General features: G+C 37.5%; 1 protein-coding gene across 5 annotated transcripts in view; it reads right to left on the bottom strand.

The window, feature by feature from the left end:
- Window positions 1-200: 200 nt before the first annotated feature.
- ESCO1 (establishment of sister chromatid cohesion N-acetyltransferase 1) overlaps window positions 201-20,001 on the bottom strand; it is a 30,492-nt gene continuing 10,691 nt past the window's right edge. Inside the window, exons 7-13 of one of the 5 annotated variants that reach the window (XR_015287339.1) lie at window positions 14,676-14,807; window positions 7,938-8,060; window positions 7,264-7,353; window positions 4,536-4,679; window positions 3,525-3,712; window positions 1,906-1,953; window positions 201-1,184 (exon numbers count right to left, since the gene is read on the bottom strand). Coding sequence is in view for 3 of the 5 variants with exons in the window: in XM_023930393.2 (XP_023786161.2) it covers window positions 1,037-1,184; window positions 3,525-3,712; window positions 4,536-4,679; window positions 7,264-7,353; window positions 14,676-14,807 (702 nt within the window). In the remaining 2 variants the exon portion in view is untranslated. The remainder of the gene's footprint in view (window positions 1,185-1,905; window positions 1,954-3,524; window positions 3,713-4,535; window positions 4,680-7,263; window positions 7,354-7,937; window positions 8,061-14,675; window positions 14,808-20,001) is intronic. The other 4 variants (XR_015287335.1, XM_023930395.2, XM_023930393.2 and 1 more) reach the window with 4 other exon arrangements.

Below are 20,001 nucleotides of genomic sequence, written 5' to 3'. Positions count from 1 at the left end.
GATCTTTCCAGTCTTCCATTAGGGTTTTAAACTGTTACTCAAGACTGAAGGTATCCCCTCTCACCTTACTATAAACATTGTATGAGGATGGTCTTGATCCTGAGCTCCTGGGGGCACTTATCTTCAGCATGTTATGTTTTTCCCACCAAGAAAAGTATGAAATACACTAAAGATTCATTAACACTTAGTATAATACTGAGTAACTTTAAAAAAGCTATCAAGTATTTTATTTTTAATGTATCTACATTATGTACAGATCAAGAAAGGCCACAGCAGTTTTTCAACATACAAACCCTTTGAAAGAGGAGAGATTTATGAAGGAGTGACAAGTATCAAAGTGAAGTCCACTAACAAAGGTATATACTCAGTACAATACTTGAAGAATGACGAGTACACCAGTCCTTAGGCTTTTCATTCCACCTTTTACTCCAAAAGTAATCTGGGGGAGAAGGGGACGGGGCCAGAAGAAGATTCCGATGCTGCTGCCAGGGAGCAGGCACCCTGACAAGGAGCAGGGTACAGGGGCACCCCCGAAGGCACCATACAGCCTGTGAGGGTTGTTGCCCACAGCAACTGCACTATAATGCTCCTGCCTCCATGCCCCTGGGCACAGCCTGGAACTCTGCCAGACGCGTGCTGGCAGCGGGAGCTGGGGCAGGAGCCCAGCGCTCCAGTACTAGGAAGCACTGGTATACCACCTTAGTACGAACTTCAGCATGTACTCGTCAGCCAGACTAGAGTCTTTGCATTAGTTTACAGTCCACTATGAACAATTTTCTGCTGCATGTAAACATGACTACCTAGATAAAATACAATCAAACTTTTGTAAAAGTTAATAAAATATCTTTCTTTTAAAAAAACAAAGTTAGCCTATTACTGCATTGTTTACAATTTTAACAAAATAGTACAACCGTTTGGTTGTTACCAGTCCTGAGTTCACTGTAATAAAAATGGCCCTGGCTTCTGCTGAAGGCCTGCACCCACTCGATGCAGTTTGGCAGAAGTCTCCAATAAAAATGGAATTCCTGCAGAGCAGTTAAGTCTGGTGCTGTCCATTGAGGAAGTTGTATACCAGGAACTGGCCAGTGCCACAGTACTGTGTTGCAAAGAGCTTCCCATCAGGAGTGGGGTCAGAGAAAGCAATTTCCTCCTTGCTTAAGTATGAGCCGTATATGAAGTTGCTCCTGTTTAAAAAAGGGGAAAAGGAGAAAATAAGATAATTACCCTCAAGGAATAATGAAAAGTATTTCTGCTATTAGGCCACAAACCATTAATTAAGCAGCACAGACATTCAAAAGGAAGGAGTTCTGTTAGGAGGAGATAGCTCTATTCATGTGATTTATCTCCTCCTTCCAAAGAGCAAGGATGATCACTTGCTCTGGGAGAGTTTTTTAAGGGTCTGGTATTTTAAAAGGAATGTTTGCACAGAACAATTGCATCAAGAGTTCAAATTTAGAATTTAAAATAAAAAGTTTGAATTAATTCCAAATATTTTTTAATAAAAAAGAAACTGCTGGTGCTGTGACTACAATCACTAGAATTGAAAACAAGCTACAAAACAAGTTGGGGTGCTTATGGAGTGGCCTCAAATGACCAATCTCAAGGCATAATTCCTAAATACACATTCAATAATTAACTATACAAAAATAAAGAATCAATTTGCTCAACTTGTTCATGAAGAGTATATCACTGTTTTATGTTTTAGTCTTATTTGAAGGGAGAGTGAGAATCAAGGGATACCATTCTAATTCTCCGGCTGGCTATGTGAGCAATTTTAGAAAACTGAATTCGGGCTTTAAGATGTTAATTGGTCTTAAAGGGGAGGTGATATTTTATCCTTAGAAACAGAAGAAACTCCCTTTAGATTTAAGGTCTTTAGTTTCTATAAAATAACCATAAATGTACCTGAAGAGCAAGCAGGAGCTTCACTCATATGGACATCTCCATTAAATACTGAGGAAAAGATAACAGGAACAAAATCCTTTTTAATTACTACCACCTTTATTCTATTCTCTTTCATGTGTTCAAAAAGATGATTTTGCAAGGTTCTTAAGACTGTCTGACTGGGTTTCTGTGACTCCAAGGTACTGTCAAAGCCTGAGTGAAATTAGACAGCCAGTCTCAAACTGGACCTCAGTCTGTTTCCATGCCTTCAACATTCTGAAGTCAGGATTTAGCTGGTTACCAAAATTACCCCATTCCAAGTACCTTCTGCTATGGAAAACATTTAGGTTTAGGCAGCTGAGCAGATGTAACTGCTTACTGCCATCCCAAAGCAAGTCTCACTCCTTTCCTTTGCCTTCTGCAACTTCCTAGGCTCCCTCACCTATAATGCCAAACTTTTTAGTGAATACAGCAATGAGTTACTGGAAGGCCAAACAAGCACCCGAGCACAGCAAAAGGGCAGGTGGAGGGCGCAAGTAACACGAAAACTGAGGCCTCACTAGTTGTAACAAACCATCAAAACTGATTCTAAAGATCCTTTAGGGCTGTAGGTGAGGAAGTAATTCCTGCATCATTTTGGAAGAGAAATCTTTCCTTTAAAAACCGTTTCTAGGAAGCTACAGAACACACTATTAAAAATCTGCCAAAAACATAGGCAAATAACGAAGTTCATATGCTTATCTGAATAGAGATTTACTGTAAATAGGTAAGCCAAAACATGACCTTGATTTGCTCCACCAGCCAGGCAAGATGAATTGTGCAGGGCAGAAAAACTTTGCTAAGCTCTCCAAACACCCAAGAGGGTGAGGACTGCTGGAGGCAGCAGTACCTGTTCTAGAAACTCCAGCCAGATGAGAGAAACACAAAACTGACAGCCCTAAAAACCTAAACAGTCCTAAGATTTGAGCAGTTCTTGCCATTACTCAGAACTGACATTTAAATTTCTTGGAAAGAAACCTGAGGTTTTGAGACTCAACATTTTTAACATTTATGTAGACAATAGCACAGATGTGTGAGTCCTTTTTATGTATGTAGCATTTAGCATTATTCAGCTGGAATACTCTCACCACTAGCTACTAAAGCTCCTTGGAAGTTGAAAATATCCATAAGGTTCAGTGAACCTGAGTATATATTAAAAAAACAAACCTAAACAATAGCTGGAAGCCACCAGACTATACCCAATGGGTGCACTGGGTCTGTTACTTCCCTCTTTGTACCTAGAAGGAATGAACAATCAGCCAATGGTCGGGGTCCCATTCCACGGGTAACCTCACACTTTGACCAAAGACAGTCTTGTGTCCTTTTTACTCATAATTACTGTGGAGGAATTTCACCCTGAGAGTCTGCCAGGGTGACTCATTACAATTGCACTCAAAGATTTCTGTGAAAGACTAACTATTGTAGAGTACTGACGTTAGTTACTGAACTCCACCTTATACTGCAACTGTCAGCTGTGCTCAAATCTATATCTCAAATATCACCAGCAGTCTGGAAATACAAGCCTGAAACACACAAACAGTCGGTATCTTGGACTGAATTCTGTCTAAGCCATGTGTAGCTGAGGAATGTTTTTGACTTACCTAAGACATTCAATCATCCGAGAAGCGATCTTCTTCCGGCGCATCATGCTGAACACCCAGATCCGACTGATCCCACAGATAGCAGGTTCTGGAGAAGTTGAACAGCACCATGCTTTCTGTCTCTCAAATATCACTTTCTCATTTTCTGAACTGACTTCTGGAACCTTCTCTTCTATAACTCTGTAGCCCTGCAGATGACATGAAAAACACTTGTCACTTTATAAAAGCATCACTAATGACTGAACAAAATAATTCATGTTTAATTTATTTCAGTTAAACATACTTGGCTGCTAAAATGCCTTACCAAAAAGACTGTATTTTTGTGTCTCATTTAATTTTTCATAACACTTTCAAAAATCAAGCAGATGACAACAGATTAAATAAACAAAAAACCCTCTAAAGTTTATTTCACTTAAAATAACAGCAACAAATATTCCAATTCTTATTGCCATCTGTATCAAAGTGTTTGCATTTTCTCTGGCTTTGGCTAAGATTGTCTTGCTTGTTGTCTGATACTCCCAAGGGACAGTAGAAAACACTACAGTTTGGAATGGACAGATTATGTGACATCAGTGATTACCTGTCCTGCCTTCCAGTGCAGTTTTGTCCTCTGCTTTTATTTCTTGTGGAGCTGTTTGACCCTGTGGCCATTCAACTCAATCATACACAGCATCCACTCTTTCATCCATGCTGGATTTCTGCTGGGTAGGGAGTTGAACATGCTTGTCAACAAGAGCACAGAGCCAGAGCTGCAGAACAGCAGAGGAGGAAAAATTCCACCCTCAGCTGTAGCAAGTTTTCAGATGATGAGGTTTGCCTAAGCCAAGTATGACACTATCCATATGTCTCTGCTCAGTGTCAACCACACAAAACTGAGTAACTATATTTCAGAATGGTCCAACCACCCAGTCTCTTCCTCTGTGGAACAGGCATACACAGAATACTAATTTGCTGTGAAAAACAGTTATTAAGCACTGACACAGATTATCTTTCTCCAATTCAATCACTTACCCACTGGATATGTTCTGCAATTAAGCAGCCAATGACTTTTTTGTCATTAGAAATAAAAAGAAGAGTTTTAGTTCTAGAGTAGCACATGAGAGGAGTTTGCTGAAATCCCAAGTCATTGTCTACCATTTCTCGGATTTCTTCAACCTGCCAAAATAATTTTAAATGCTGTATAAGAAACACATCTAAATGCACATTTTTATAAATTTACATTACATTAAAATCATAGATTTGCAGAAAGGTATTAGGGTATCTAGAACACTGAAAGCTATTCCAAATGTTAAGGATCAACCTAGCTGCAACACATTATCTGCATAAATGTTCCTTAAACAATAGTCGTCTCGAAGAAGGAAGAGTAGAGACCGCTCAGTCAGCTTCCATTAAGTCCCAACTTCTTTAGTCAAAGGTTAATAGAGAGAATGCAGATAATTGAACTGTGAGCTCTGATATTTTAGAAGTCAATCAGATCTACTAGGAAAATTAAAGCAATTTACGATTTTTTGTTATTTTTGAAGTCTTGAAAGAACTAATTTATTAAGGATTTTGAGCAGATGACAGCAGGCACAGTGCCAAGGCAGACAGAAAATATAAGCATTTGTTTTAATGGAATAACTGCTCTTTCCTTTAGCTTTCTACTCTTCCATTGGGTTTTCAAAGAGCAACTGAAACTAATGGTTTTGTTTAGTATTAGCAAGTTTAGAAGAAACAGATAAACTCCAGCATGAATGTAAATGAAAGCTTATGCATGAGATAACTTTTTACTGAGTGCTTCCTGAAACTGCATCTGTACATTGGAACAGCCTCTATCATCCCTCATCTCCTGTAAGACAAAAAAGGCACCCTCACCTATGGTTTATTAAAAGGCATTAGCTTCTTGAATGAATGTTGTAGTTACAGTAGTAATGTGAAAGGACAATTACTGATGCTGTGAGTATCACAGAATGCATCAGGCTGGAAGCTATCACATCTGGTCCAACCTCCCTGCTCAAGCAGAGCCATCCAGAGCACATGGCACAGGACATGTTCTTGACTATCTCCAGTGAGGGAGGCTCCACACCCTCTCTGGCAACCTGCTCCAATGCACAGGCACCCGCACAGTAAAGACAGCTGTGTTAAAAATGCTTTCAAAATAATTTTTAACAGGTATGAGTTACTCTCTGTTTTCTCACCTAAGCTTCAGGTTCTAATCATTTAATAACATGCCCAATTATCTGAAACACCAAGTAAAACTATTCTTGAAATCAGGCATCCATGGTTATGACAACTGTAAGAGTCTATCAACTTCAGCTACACAGAAATACAGAGAACTCTATCCCAAATTACTTAATTTGCTATAGTCTTCCTTCTTTTTCTTCACCCATTATTTTAAAAAAAGAATGCACAACAAATGTCCTAAAATTAAGATAGTCCCACCAGAAAAATAAAACTAAACAAATAAACTTATCTGTATCAGATGTGAAAATTTGTAGCTTCTTTTTCATTCACTAACTTAGACTAAAGAAACTGGCTACAACCACACCAGCAGCAAGAGCTGTCCTGGGCCCCAAGCTGTCTTTAGCCTCCAGAAATCCCTTCCAACCTCAACAACAACCTTCTGTGGCCCTGTGACAGGGATACTGTAAAAAAGTTCCTATCAGCCACAGAATATCCCCAGCTAAGCAGAGGCAGTGTCAGGCTACAATGAAATCACACTTTAACATGTATGAACACAAGTTAGCCAGCAGGACACTGGAGTACCTGACTGCTCTAAGTCCCCATTAGTGTGCTGTGCTCAGTTTTAGAGCTTCAAGAAAGACATGAGTCATGGCACAAATGGAGATAAGCTAAAAAAGAGCATGACAATGAATGGAGCTCTAAAAAACATTATTTAGGAGTATAAACTAAAAAGGAACAGCACATCCAGTCAATCTCCTTAAGGTAAAAAAAAATCAGTTTGTTCAGGCACAAAAAATCTGCTGCAAGGAGGAAAAGAAGGATGTTTTCTGTAGCTTTGACAGTATGATTAGTACTAATGAGCTTAAATTGCAGTATGGAGATTCTGTTAAGACATTAAGGGAAAATTTCCTAATGTTATGGTTAGCAAAGCCCTGTAATACAGTCTGAAGAGGTCAGACAAACCTCTAGTGGTAGCATTTTTAAAAAGTTGTCAGATGCATCGTAACCAGAGCAAATCCTGCTTTGGACATGGCAATGGACTAGATGACTTTGAGGTGACTTCCCACCTAATTGTTTTTATCAGAAAGTCACCTAGAGAATGCTGCCACATTTGTACTATGGCAATGGACTAGATGACTTTGAGGTGACTTCCCACCTAATTGTTTTTATCAGAAAGTCACCTAGAGAATGCTGCCACATTTGTACTGTGTTATAAAGTTAATAAATTTCAGTTCATCTAAATATAAAGGGAAGTTTATATTATATAAATATCTGTCAGACATTCTGCAAGGATGCTTAAAAAAAACCAAACCCAACACCAAACTTTAAGAAGTTAGTTGGCTGATGCTCTTCCCAGCCCTGCCCAGGCCCAGCCTCTCTGTGAAGAGATCAGTAGCGCTTAACAGCGAGGTAGGTTTTTCTACCTGTCTGTGGAAAAGGGAACAGAACTACTGCAGTTTTGAGTCCAGTTTCAACTGTTCACAGGTAAATATCACAAACTTTTCTATGAACATTCTCATTTATTTGAAAGCATCAAACAAAGATGGACATGCAAGTCCAGTCCTTCTCACCATACCTTTTTAAGTGCATACTTTGGGTCATCAGGAAGAACCATTATTATCTTTCCATCGGGATATTCGGCCAAGATTCTCTCCTTTTTCCAACCCTAAATAAAACAAACACTTATCTAAACCATATACAAGATATACTTTTACAGACAGAAATGGCAAATTACTGTTCTAGACACTGAATTTATGCAGATTTCACACAATTTAGCAGTTGCTTTGCTAGAGAAGGAAACTTCAGCTAGCTTTTTACAATGAGCACAATAGATAAAATGTTATTTATACAATAATTTATACAGCAACCTAACTATATCTAAAAACAATGTGAAAGTGTCTTATAATTTCCCAACTAGATTTTTCCCCCATAACTACAGTGCAAACTCAATTTTAGGACAGAAGTAGCAAATTCAGCTCACATAACTGATTTCCAAACCTACGTAAACTTATTTTTCCAAGTCCAGTGAATGAAAAAGCCCTAAGTTTTATTAGAAGATTTCTTTTTAACATAGTTACCTCCACAAATACACACTCAGTTTTAAAAGTCTGGCATGCGAAAGACCTCCAGGAGGTTCTAAGTGAACTGATTGGCATGCAGTTGCCCAAAATGTAAGGAATAGTTTTATTTTGTTACTGATCATAACTGTTAAAGCCACAAGAAGGATACTAGAAAAAAATTTATAACTACCTTCTAAGAATCTAATAGGGAAGGAGACTACGTTGTGTGTATCTGAAGTATAAACATACTCAAAAAAATAGAGGTAATTAACTCTTCTTCAGATCCACACTCGTGGTGAATAATGAGCAGTACCTGCATGGAAAAAAACAAAACAAAAAAGCCACTTAAATCTAGCAAGATGGGACTGGTAGATATTAGAACTCAAGCTGCTTTGATGGGACCTCAAAATACTGAATGCAGAAGTAACTTCAGCCACTAAAAAGGCTGACCTACAGTCTTACTTCAAAGCAACTTTAAATAAAAAAGTCTTTGAAGAAACAATACTGATGGAGTGATTCTCATTGAAATCTGTACCTTCCCATAAAATAATGTTTGACTGAAGACCAAGCAATGGAATTTGGCACTGTATGAATGCCATATATACTGCCACAAAAAATGTTAAACTTCAGCGTTGTAACACTTGATCTGCACCTCATTTTATTCCTACTGATTTCACTCCCTTACCCCAAGGAGGACATGAACAGAATAATTTTAGGAAGGTATCTACTTGCTGCTAGCCCTGAAACTATTTAAGTGTTAATTTAGCACCCAGCATGGCAATGGTTGCAACACAGTCACCATTTTAATCCTGTCTGAATTACTTATCAGTAGTAACTGAACAAATTAAGATCCTGCTTGAATTTATATACATTATGATCTGAACACAAAGGGCAGTAAACAGCAGTGTCATCCTATTTAGGGGAGCAGGAAAGTGCAATTTGTGGGATTGTGACATGCTTTTTTGAGACTGTCATCAGGAAAGGCATCAAAAATCAGGTAACAATTACCACTTGCCAACCTCAAACCTTACCTCTCTCAAATTTTTATCTTTTTCTGACTTTTGACTACCTGTTTGCTCTGCAAGAGCTTTTTACAGCATCCAGACTGCTGCAAGCCTAATGCATAAAATTCAACGCTAATTTTTAGGTTAAGGTATCCTGTTAATGTTATAGCCAGGTATTTCCACAAAATGAAATCAAATAAAGAACAGAACACTTCTCCACATCACAGTATTTATGCCTTTAAGCAACAGTGTATTAGCACAAGTCTAAAAATCTGTAAAAATGCAATAATTGATTCTCAAAAGTATAGGACTCATTTTTTTCATTAGTGTCCACCTGTTCATCTTCTTAAGTGATCTGTGTAATATGGAAACTGATGATATTCACAGAAGAGGTAGTTTCTCAACTGAAGTATTTTGGAATTCAGAAATGCATCTTTTAGATGCAGCTTTCCAAAAAGTTTCTGTAAAGCCTAAGCTCAGCCAAATTTTTCTTGAAGCTCTTTTAAGCCGTACTGAGCCTTTAAAGTCACATGCAGCTCTAATAACGTTATAAACTAAGATTTCATATATTTATCTACACCCTTATTGCTGAGTTTTGCTTCCTTTAAATCAGACAAATGGAAGCAATGCAAGACTGGTCACAACTCTCATACTGTAACACTGAAGGAAAATGCTACAGCTGCAGCTGGGACTAATCCTATTATATATTTACAGTACACAAAATATGCTTTAGTGCCAGCATTCTCATGTGGTCTGAAAATGATTTCCCTAAACATACCTATTAATACTTTTTAACCAAGCCCCCCACTATTTTAACACTACTAAAATACTACAGTCTGCAAGGTATTTCAATCACTGATAACTAAAGCAGGACTCTTTCAACAGGGAGATGACAACCTCAGCAGAGTAAGAAACAGAAGTCTTATGTCTGCAATATATAGTATTCTATTGCAGTGTCAGAAAAACTGTTTTCCCTTTTCTTTTAATTGACATTACTTTAGGACACTAGGACTTATTTACTGTAAAATCAGATACCCAAGCATTGATATACACTGTCCGTGATGACCAAAGAAGTTAAAAAGAAAGCTACTCTTCCCATAGGGAAACATGGTCTGCAAGGCCTGGAGTAAAAGCACATGACTACAACATTCCTCCCTGATACTGCAAGTCTGTGCCCAACAAGAGATTACCTCCAGCCAGCAGCAGCAAGACAGGCAAAGACTCTTCACCACAGCTCAGCAGACTGGTACTGTAAGGGGGTCTGTAAGCACTGCAGCAACATGCTCTTCCCCTCCATGTTGGGACAATTTATCCTACAAGTATTTGTAACTGCTCGAGAAAATAAGGCAACTCTGCAATGCACAGTTAGCTCCTTTTTCATCTACCTCTAACTTCCTCCCAATTCAAACAAGAATGAAGGCTGCTTCTGCTGTGTTTAAGGGGCAATGGCAATAGGATTACAAAAGATATCATTACAAAAAAGGCAATACAGACAAGCAGCTGCAACCAGATCATGAACTAGTGTGGAAAATAGCTACCGCTACAGAGTGGTGAGCATTGTTTTCACTGGATATGATGTATGTAATATAAAGAATGAGGTAGAACAGGGGTGTTAAGATGGCTCCAACATTAATAGCAGAGTAACTAAAAGCTCAGTACTGTTTTTCATTAAATATGTTCTGCTTATGGAACATCTGATGTAAATCTGTCTTTAAAAGCATAAGTCACCAGATGTGATAGCCTGCTTCCCATGAAGTTCCTAAGTTTTTAGAAACTCTTACATATGAGCAGAAAATGATACAGCAATGCTGGTGCCTTTCTGTATATGCCAGCATTGGTTTTTTTCTGTACTTTTCTGTACTCACTATTTCTTAAATGAATACAAATACATGAAAAAATAAGTGTCTTTTTCTTATAAAGTCCTTTTCCTCAAAAATACTGAGGCACTGAGGAAAACATGGTTACTACTGTATAATTCTTGGTCTTCACTATGAAAAGCATTTATGAATTTTTTCCCGAGTAGTGAAGACTAGTGTAAAATTTTGTAAACTATTGTCCTTGACAATTTGCAGAGAAATGGGTCTGCTGCACTCTTCTTCCTGACAAATATATATACTCTGCCTCTCCTTCCTATGAATGTAATATAGAGAATGAGTTTTTGACTGCAGAATACATTAAGATCCTTGAATATAACTACCAAATATTATCCTCTATTAAAACTTCTCACAGAAGATACTAATGGTAAGAATTTCACTTGTAATATTATTTTTATGTCATACAGATGCATTACTTTTGGAATTAATGCAACTCAAGACAAGTATGAAATCCTTCTAAGATGACATGAAGTTCAGCACCATCTTCAATCCAAATATCCTATTAACTTTACATGCCAAGAAGTCAAATATTGCCTTTTTTTAAATGTGAGAATCATAAGAAGATCAGAGATTAACATGGGTGCAGCTACAGCAGAATAGCTGTGAACTTAACAAGATTACACAGCCCAAATAACAGTTTCCTCCATTTTCTAAAGCTCAAGATATTCTTAACCAAGAAGAAGAGCTTGAAATACAAACACATTAATTGCAATCACATATGACACCTGAATCCACAGGCATTTACTAACTTAAGGTTTTGGCTTTGCAACTTCAAACACCATTAAAAATGACTTGCTATTACAAAAATATTTTGCAGAAATACTAAGTTGATCCTACGTGGTATCATAGGGAGGATGCAGAATTGATACTGCGTGGTATCACAGCTAGAAGATTTTATAAAACTGAATAATTTATCCATCCCACAGAGTTGCCCATCCTGATGGAGTTAACACCTGATACGTGCATCACCACTCAGTGCACATTCAAGTCTGAAGACTTTTGGATGTCTGAAACCAGAGGAAAGTGAGACAGATTTCTCCATTTGTCTGCAGCTGGGGACATCTCTCATTCCTGCTCCAGTGTTAACCTTGGCCATCTTACCTTCTTGCTAATTTAATTTGCATGTTTCTATTAACAGAAAATGTTACCCTTAGGAAAACCTGTATCAATCATTGCCAATCTTCTGTTCCCAAATCTAGAAACTATCATCACATTTGCCAAAATTTCTCACTATACACAAGGCTTACAATTTCCTGAACATCTCTATCAGACACCCACAGCAAAGCCAAGTATCCAATTACAACTGCTTGTCAGCCTGTCCTTTTTTGGGGGACATCATGAGATTTCTAGAGACCTAAACAGAATTTTTTACTACCATAAGTAAGACAGACCTTTGAAATAACCCACCAAATAAAATTTTATTTTGTTGAAGATAGTAAGTAATTTATTATTTACACACAAACTACCTTCTGGCTACTCAAAACTTAAAAAATCCCACAGAACATCTCCAGGCAGGTGGGCAAGACACTAACAATAATGTCCATTTTCAGAGACCACAGCAAGGAGCTCTAGCATGACAGTGCATATAGACCTACTTTATTTGAGTCCGTGAAATGAATCATTCATAGAACTACTAAGCCCATAACATGAGATGTCTAAAAGGGAGAAAAAACTGAGAAAAGTTTTCTCAAGTCAGACTGGGACCTCATCATGTATCATGGAGAATGTGAATGACACGGGAATGACAAATGAGATATATCTGACTGATATCACATACCAGATCCCTTAGAATGGCCTCTGAATCGCAAGTCATGCCAAACATATTAACTATACATAAAGAGTGTCTGGAGAGCTAAGAAAGTAACACGTCAAGGTCACTGAGACCACAAGTTCCTGGACTGGGAAGTCTAAACAAGGAGTTAACAGGACTTTCCCTAGTACATTTTTTTTAACCCCATGATGCTAGTGTCCAGTTAACACTGTCAGGGAAAGGAAGACACTTAAAATTTCAGTGCAGTAACTACATACAAATGTCCAGAAACCTATGAGCCATTCTCCCAACAATCCCCACTATAAACCTCCTAGCAAAATCAGGATAATTAACAATCATTCCAGTATTTCTGGATGACTAAGAATTAACAAGTAGTCACTTGGTGTACTAATTCACTGCCAAGAAGGCTTATCTTAAATTGAAATTATTTTCTAAGAGGAGGCGAGAATGTTTCTGTCACAATACTATCAACCAAGAACCACTGACTCCAGATCAAATGACTAGTGGTAAAAACTCATCTATTTAGAATAGCGAAAGTTACTCATCCACGCAGTAAAGTGTTAAGATTGCTAAGGGGGGGAAAAAAAAATAAAAATCAAAGGGGAATATGAAGACGCATAAGAGTTCTTCTTTCATGTCTTACTCTACATTTTTCACTGCAGAATAACTATCTAAATCATGGCTCCATGGCTCTACAGTCATCTACAATGTCACAAAACACAACTAAAGCCTCAAAAGGTTACAGAGAGAAAACTCTTTACTCACTGAACTGACAATACAAATAATTTGCTTGAGTACATATTGTTGGAAGTTTTAAGAAGATGGCTAGCAACTGAGAAAACAATAGGGAAAGCTTTTTCAAGTTAAAAACATACCTAAGTCTGTATGAAATTATTTATGACTGGTTTAAGGCAGTCTGCTCATATTCACTTTCTTAATTATGTTGCTACTGTAGACATACACACAAGTGTGAGATTTCAGCTCTTTCAACTTCCAGAACATTCAAAACTTCAGTACAGCTTCTTACCTACACGAACATGTACAGCTTTAAGTAGCTACTGAACTCATGTGCCAAAGAGCTTCTGTCCAAAAGAACTAAACATCATCTTCTGTGAATTATGTTTACATCTTTGGTAACATTCAAGATCTGAAAGTACTTGGGTGGGGAGAGGGAGGACAAACAGGAATAAAATGGGGAAATGTGTTTATGATGCCATTACAACTGAGTTCCATCACACTTTCTTCCCAGTGCCACCCTACAACGTAGCTTACGTGTATCAGAAGAGATCTTTCAAGATGTCCAGATTATTTGGCAAAAACTAACCAAGGACAGAATAAACACCAGAACTATTCACCAGAGACTTTCAAGCACTTTAGGTATCAAGTTATATATTTATATTTGCAAACACTGGGATAAAAGTGAGCTTGAGATTTAAGAGTAGCCCAACAGCCATTTGGTGCCTACATGAAACAAATAGGCGGCCTCAGTTCAGTTATCCTGGAGGTCTTATCTACTCGAGTGTAGAGTACTGAAGGTAACATGTATGATAAAAATACTTTGTGGATTCTATTCTGGATTTCAGACATGTGAAAAGGTATTTCCTATGTCTTGTAATATCAGCTAGTGTGAAGTAGCTGATTTTACAATATATTTGAAATTATACAGAATTTTTCAAATCTGAGATTTATGAGATACTCAGAGACAGCATATATAATGAAATTTTCAAATAATATATATTTTAGAGATCACATTCTCATTATAAATTCAGTATATATAGGTCCAATACACTATGAAGCTGTATCAGTTGAATTCCTAGGCAGTCTCTCCTCAAATTTTACATAATTAATGGAAAAGTAGTTTGTAAGATCACACACTTAGAAAAAGAGGACAGTCAGCCCTTCATCTGACTATTAAGTCAACTGCTGCTGTGAACACCAATTGTAGAGAAACCTGTATTTAGTACTTTCAGAAGAGTGACAATCCTTTGTTTTCCTATCACTACCCTCACACCTCCTCAAGATCAGGTATGGCAATGAAGCACCATTATTGTACTATTTTTATACATAACTTATAACCTGTCTACCATGGCTCTTAAAAACATTTATTTCCCAAAGTGGATGATTTATCCACTACTGGATAAACGTGGATATTTAATGTGGATATTTAGCCTACTGTGATAACAATTTGTTGAAACACAGCTTAATGTAATATGAATTGTAATAGTACAAAGCAAATGAAAGATACCGTTTATGTCTTTCAAAACAGAAGGTTTTCTTACCACATATTTAACAGCACTTATGAACTGGTTGTGGAATAACAGATGCTGGGTTTCATCCTCTGGATTTGACACAGTGTAAAGCATTCCACAAATATTACAGGAAATAGCACCAAATCTCTTCTGTCCTCCATCCTATAAAAAAAACAACAAAACCAAACCAACAAATAACCCACAAAGCAGGAATTTGAGTTCCTTGCACAGAAAATACAGTTAAACAGAACTTCCATTGAATCAGATATTCCTCCTAATAATGTATCTTCTGGAAACTCAACACAAAGGCTAAAATGGGGTGAAACAGGAGAAACAACAAGCACAGAATTTAGAATTTCATCTTTTGAAAACCCATATGCTCTTAAAAGGCACAGGCATCAATCACAAGGAAAACTCTACCTAAAAATACTTGCTCTACCCCCCCATTACTATTGAACAAATTACTTTTATTCTATGACATACAAAGAACAAAGAATTCTTCCTTCATTTCTCCTATCTGCAGAAATCTTCCACCAAGAAAATTCCCATATCCAGCCCGTCACTACTTCGTTTTCCCTACACTTTTGCTGCGGCCTGTCTTTGTGAGTTGCTTTGAGGAATGCCACAGGTGAGCCATTTTCTTAGAAGTCTCTAAGTATATCAAAAAAAATGAAGCTATGGAAATAATCATTAAGATCAGCAATACGTCTGCAACAGCTGATCGCTCTCTTCTTTGGTGTTCAACAAGAATTGAGTATTTCAAGGCAATTTTTGACACACTGTATAGCAACTACATTGCAAATGGAAAATCATACCATTCATGACTTCTAGGTTCTCCTGCTACTCTGTATGCAACCATTACCAAAGTGAGGGCACTACTCAGTACCTACTGCTTTTATGTTTATTCTTTAAAAATTATTAATCTGGAAACACACTCAGATTTTGTAGTCAGTGCCTAATAAATAGTGAAGTATCAGGTGCTGGGGCTGCCTTTTGCAAAGAGCAGAAGAATACCAGTTAGAATACAATCTCTAGCCAAAAAGGCATGTTTAAGTTACAGCTTAATGCTCAACTACTTTTTTTTTTTTCCTCTTTAACTACATTTGGAAATTGAGCTTATGTAAGCAGCAATAAATGTCACTTTTAATTTATTTTAACATACATCACAAGCAATAGAGAAACAGGAACTTACTCTATACTCTAAACCAGTATAATAAGCAAAAAAGGATTTGAGGGTGTTTTTTAATATTAAATTGATCTGTGTGCAAAATTTGCAAGAAAACAGATCACATGAACTTAATATTGTTTTCTAAGAGCTGAAAATAGCCATAGTAAAAAAAGCCTATTTTACAGAAGAAAGCATTTTGCAACACAGAAGTGTTTACGAAACATTTCCTATTCCTTCCATCTTCAAAGACATGTCTATGAGCTAAACAACAGTTCAATTCTCCACACAACAGCAATTTTTTTCAAAGAGACATTAGTGCCATCTAAGGTGTAGATATCAGTTTCTTCCCAAGAGACTAAAGGCACAACAGGCCAGACAAATTCAGAGTTGAATGTCTCCTTAGGAGCACAGGCTGAAAGGAAGAAGCAGAATCTGGGAAGTCATTGCTTTAATGATACATCAGTGCACTGATCCCTACCGTGTGCAGAAGGAGAAACAGGAGTACACTATGTTTCTGAATGGAAAGGGAAAGATGAACCGAGGTTGGATTTGTAAAGTCAGAATAAGATGAGCTTTCTAAAAGTCCAAAAATCGAACCAAACACATTTTATTTCACCTGCAGATTTCCTTTAAAGCAGCAAAACAAAGTACCCATTCTAGCCACCAGAAGACACTGCATTTCAAGGGTTAATACACGAAAGATAAAAAAAGCAGTGCAGCCGACTATCTAAAGATGAACCAACTGAACCGACTTAATAATCCTGTCTTGAAGATGGAGAACATACCCCCTTGTACCTAGAGCAGAGTAAGTGAAAAGGAAATGTACTTTGATGCTTGGAATATACGTCAACAAAAACCCCAACTACTTAAATTATAAAATCAGCTACATAAAGCCAGTCTTAAGTATTGGTACTGCATTAAGTCTCATTACAATTTCTATTCAAATCATCAAGACTATTAAACTAACCTGTAAGCTTACTATCAAAAAACTCAAGTCAAAAAAATGCTACTTATGCAGGAAGTCATCAGAAAACACAAGGAAAGGATATCCTCAAAGTTGTCCGGCTCCCATCTTATCTTGTAAATACAAATGCTGTTTTGCAAGTTTCTGAGAACAGATTAGTTCCCTGGAATAGTACTGCCATATTGCATTTTACAGTCAGCATTTCTTAGATGTTGCTGGTATCAATGTCTGAGTTTTGGGGGGAGATTTTTTGTTTGGATTTTGCTTTTTAAGGATTTCATTGATATTGCTACTCTACACATATTCAGTTGTATCAATGGGCTACCCACAGAGGTTAATATGAAATCCCTGTTTCATGAATTATCAAAAAAAGCACATTGTAGTATCTAAAGCAATCTTTTGAACTCTGTAGCCCTGATAAACATGGACTATAGCCTTTAGGAAATATTTTACAGTCTTCTGAAAACAAGGAAGAAGATTTTTGTATAACCAAAGTACTATTTCAAAGACACAGCACAGGATAAAATGCTTCAGGCAAAAATTAAATGCAGGAGCTTTAAAATCCAACACAGACTGCAACAACAAAAAAAGACATGCAAAATAAAGTCAGGAATTATGATGAATACATGTTTGTACTTCAACAAAACATCTACAGCATCTGACTATTTTTAAAGTGATGTCATTGCATAAGCAGGAGTGGAAAGGGCAGGCATCCAGAGGAAGAAAGTGCTCCCAAATCATAATAGTGCACTAAAGCTTGCCAGGCCTTCCTAATGGGAGGAGATCAACAACGACCAATCAAACAACAAAATGAAACAACTACCAAAAAAAAAACCAAACCAAAACAAACTCAAACCAAAAATCCAAACAAAACCAGAAATAAAAAATACCCCCAAACCACAACAACCTAGGAACACCTTCTGTACTATGTATGAGAGTAAATGTAACTGGGATTTGAAGTGGAAATCTTCTCAGCAAGCATCAGATACTGAAAAATAAAATGCTGACTTGCCACAACTAGAAAAAGATTCAAGAAGTTTGACTCTTAAAACTTAACATTTTTCAGAGGAACTATATTCAGGAAAATGTGGGGTTTCAGGCAGGAAAAATGTTGTTACTCTGTTTACATCTCAGTTTTCTAAACCTTAACAATAAAGAGAAAAAAATGCTTTTATTTCCTAAGCAAGTTTGCACACGTAGATGGCAATTAAGCATCCCATCATCTCAGGCAATCCTGAAGTAGAGAATATCCACTATTTCAAGGCTAACTGTAATTTAACATTGGGACAATACTGCCTTAACTTCATAAGAGTTTCTCAATTCTGTGTTAGACAGAAAGAAAAGTCTTACCAATATCTTCTTTGAGAAGGTGCATGTCTGCTGATCCTCCATATGTGCAATAAGGAACCCTGCAAGCAAAAAAGGCATTTGGTGCCTCTGTAGGAGATGAAAAGGGGTTTGTTGTTTTTTTTTTTTTCCTTCGTTTCTTTTCTCTCTCTTCAGTCACAGATTAGGTCACCTCCTTCTTGATTACCTAGCTTAGTTAGAGGAAAATTGCTTTTTCCTCTTTTCCTCTATCATTTTCTCAGAACAAAGAATAAATCCAAGCCAGAGAAATGTGCAGGCTGGAAAGGAAATATAAGAAGTACAGAAAGAAACAACATAAAGATTTTGGGGCACTCCCCAGAAAATTAAAAGGTCAAAGAATGCTATTTCAGTGAAAGATGCATTCAAGACTGAAACTGACGGATAGATCTTGTTGCTGATCAGGAGGATCAGAAGACATGTCCCAACTCAGAATAAAATCTAGTCTTCATTTTGAACAAAAAAACCCCAACCAAACAAGAAAGAACAAAAAACCCAACCCATCACCAGTGCCCACCTTCCCGAAAAGCTATTTTAACAAAAAGATATAAATCAACTTGAAATTTTCAAAGTCTCGATGTATCTAATTTTACTTAACATATTTGAAAATTAAAATGGTGGGTCATTATCCATCATGAAATTATATCTTTTATTATAATAAATAATAGGTCATTGGCTAAAGCAATATGAAAAGCAATACAAAGTAAGAAAATCTGCACAATATTTACGATGGACAGGCAATCCCATCCTGAACTCATGTAAAAGTATTAAGCAGGAATATTACAGAAATTGCTCTCATAAGCACAGGTTTTGGACTGGATAAGGTTAATTTCCTTCACAGCAGCTGGTATGGCGCTGTGTATTAGATCTGTGCCCAAAACAGGGCTGATAACACAGGGATGTTTTAGCCATTGCTGCACAGTGCTTACACAGCATTCAAGGCCTTTTCTGTTTCTCACGCTGCATGCCAGTGAGGAGGATGGGAGGTGACAAGAAGCTGGGAAGTGACAGAGCCAGGACCAGAAGATCCCACCTGACCAGAGAGGTATCCCATGCCATATGGCATTCTGCTAAGCAGTAAGAGCTGGGAAAAGAGGGAGGAAGGGGAGGATGTTTGGAGTTAAGGGCATTTGTCTTCCCAATTGTTACACATGATGAAGTCCTTTTTTCCCAGAGAAGGCTGAACATCTGCAAGCCGATGAAGAACAGTGAATGAATTCCTTATTTTGCTCTGCTTGCACGCACAGCTTTTGGTTTACCTGAGAAGCTGTTCTCTCCCAAGCTTCTTGGGGACAATGAGGGAGCAGCTGCATGGTGCTTAGCTGCCTGCCAGGGTTAACCTACAGCACACTGTGTTAGTGGCCTTCGTGCCTGAATTCCTGTACCAGCTCCCAGCTAATATAACAAAACATTCTCACCTCCCTCCAGGACAAAGGACACCAAGACAAGCCCACCTGAATTTGCAAGACAAAGCTGGGTTGCTGCAGAGGAGAAGAAATGGGAAGAACTGATAATAAGAAAGAATACCATCACTGTAAGAACAGAGCTATCCCAAAGGGCACCGTTTGTGTGGAAGGAAAAATAACTCCTCTCAACTACCAAAATCCTCCCTTATGCTTACGAAGTAGTTACTGTCTCATTTTCACTGGCCTCACCGGACAGGAGAGAGGCAGTACTTAACTAATGAGAACAATGAAAGATTGCCTAAAAGGCATTCTCTGAATCTTCAGAGAAATTGCCTAACCAGATTATACAAGTTTAAGGAAGAAAACAGCAACTTTAAATGATTGCTATCCAAGTTTCTTCAGAAATTCTTCTCATAAGAAATTACTCTTACACTTATTATGTCCACTAAGGGC

This window comes from Cyanistes caeruleus, chromosome 1 (assembly GCF_971803275.1).
Source record: "Cyanistes caeruleus chromosome 1, bCyaCae1.hap1.1, whole genome shotgun sequence".
In the NCBI taxonomy this organism is placed as follows: Eukaryota; Metazoa; Chordata; class Aves; order Passeriformes; family Paridae; genus Cyanistes; species Cyanistes caeruleus.
Note: the sequence above shows the minus strand (reverse complement) of the source record. Positions and strands in the feature narration are given on the sequence as shown.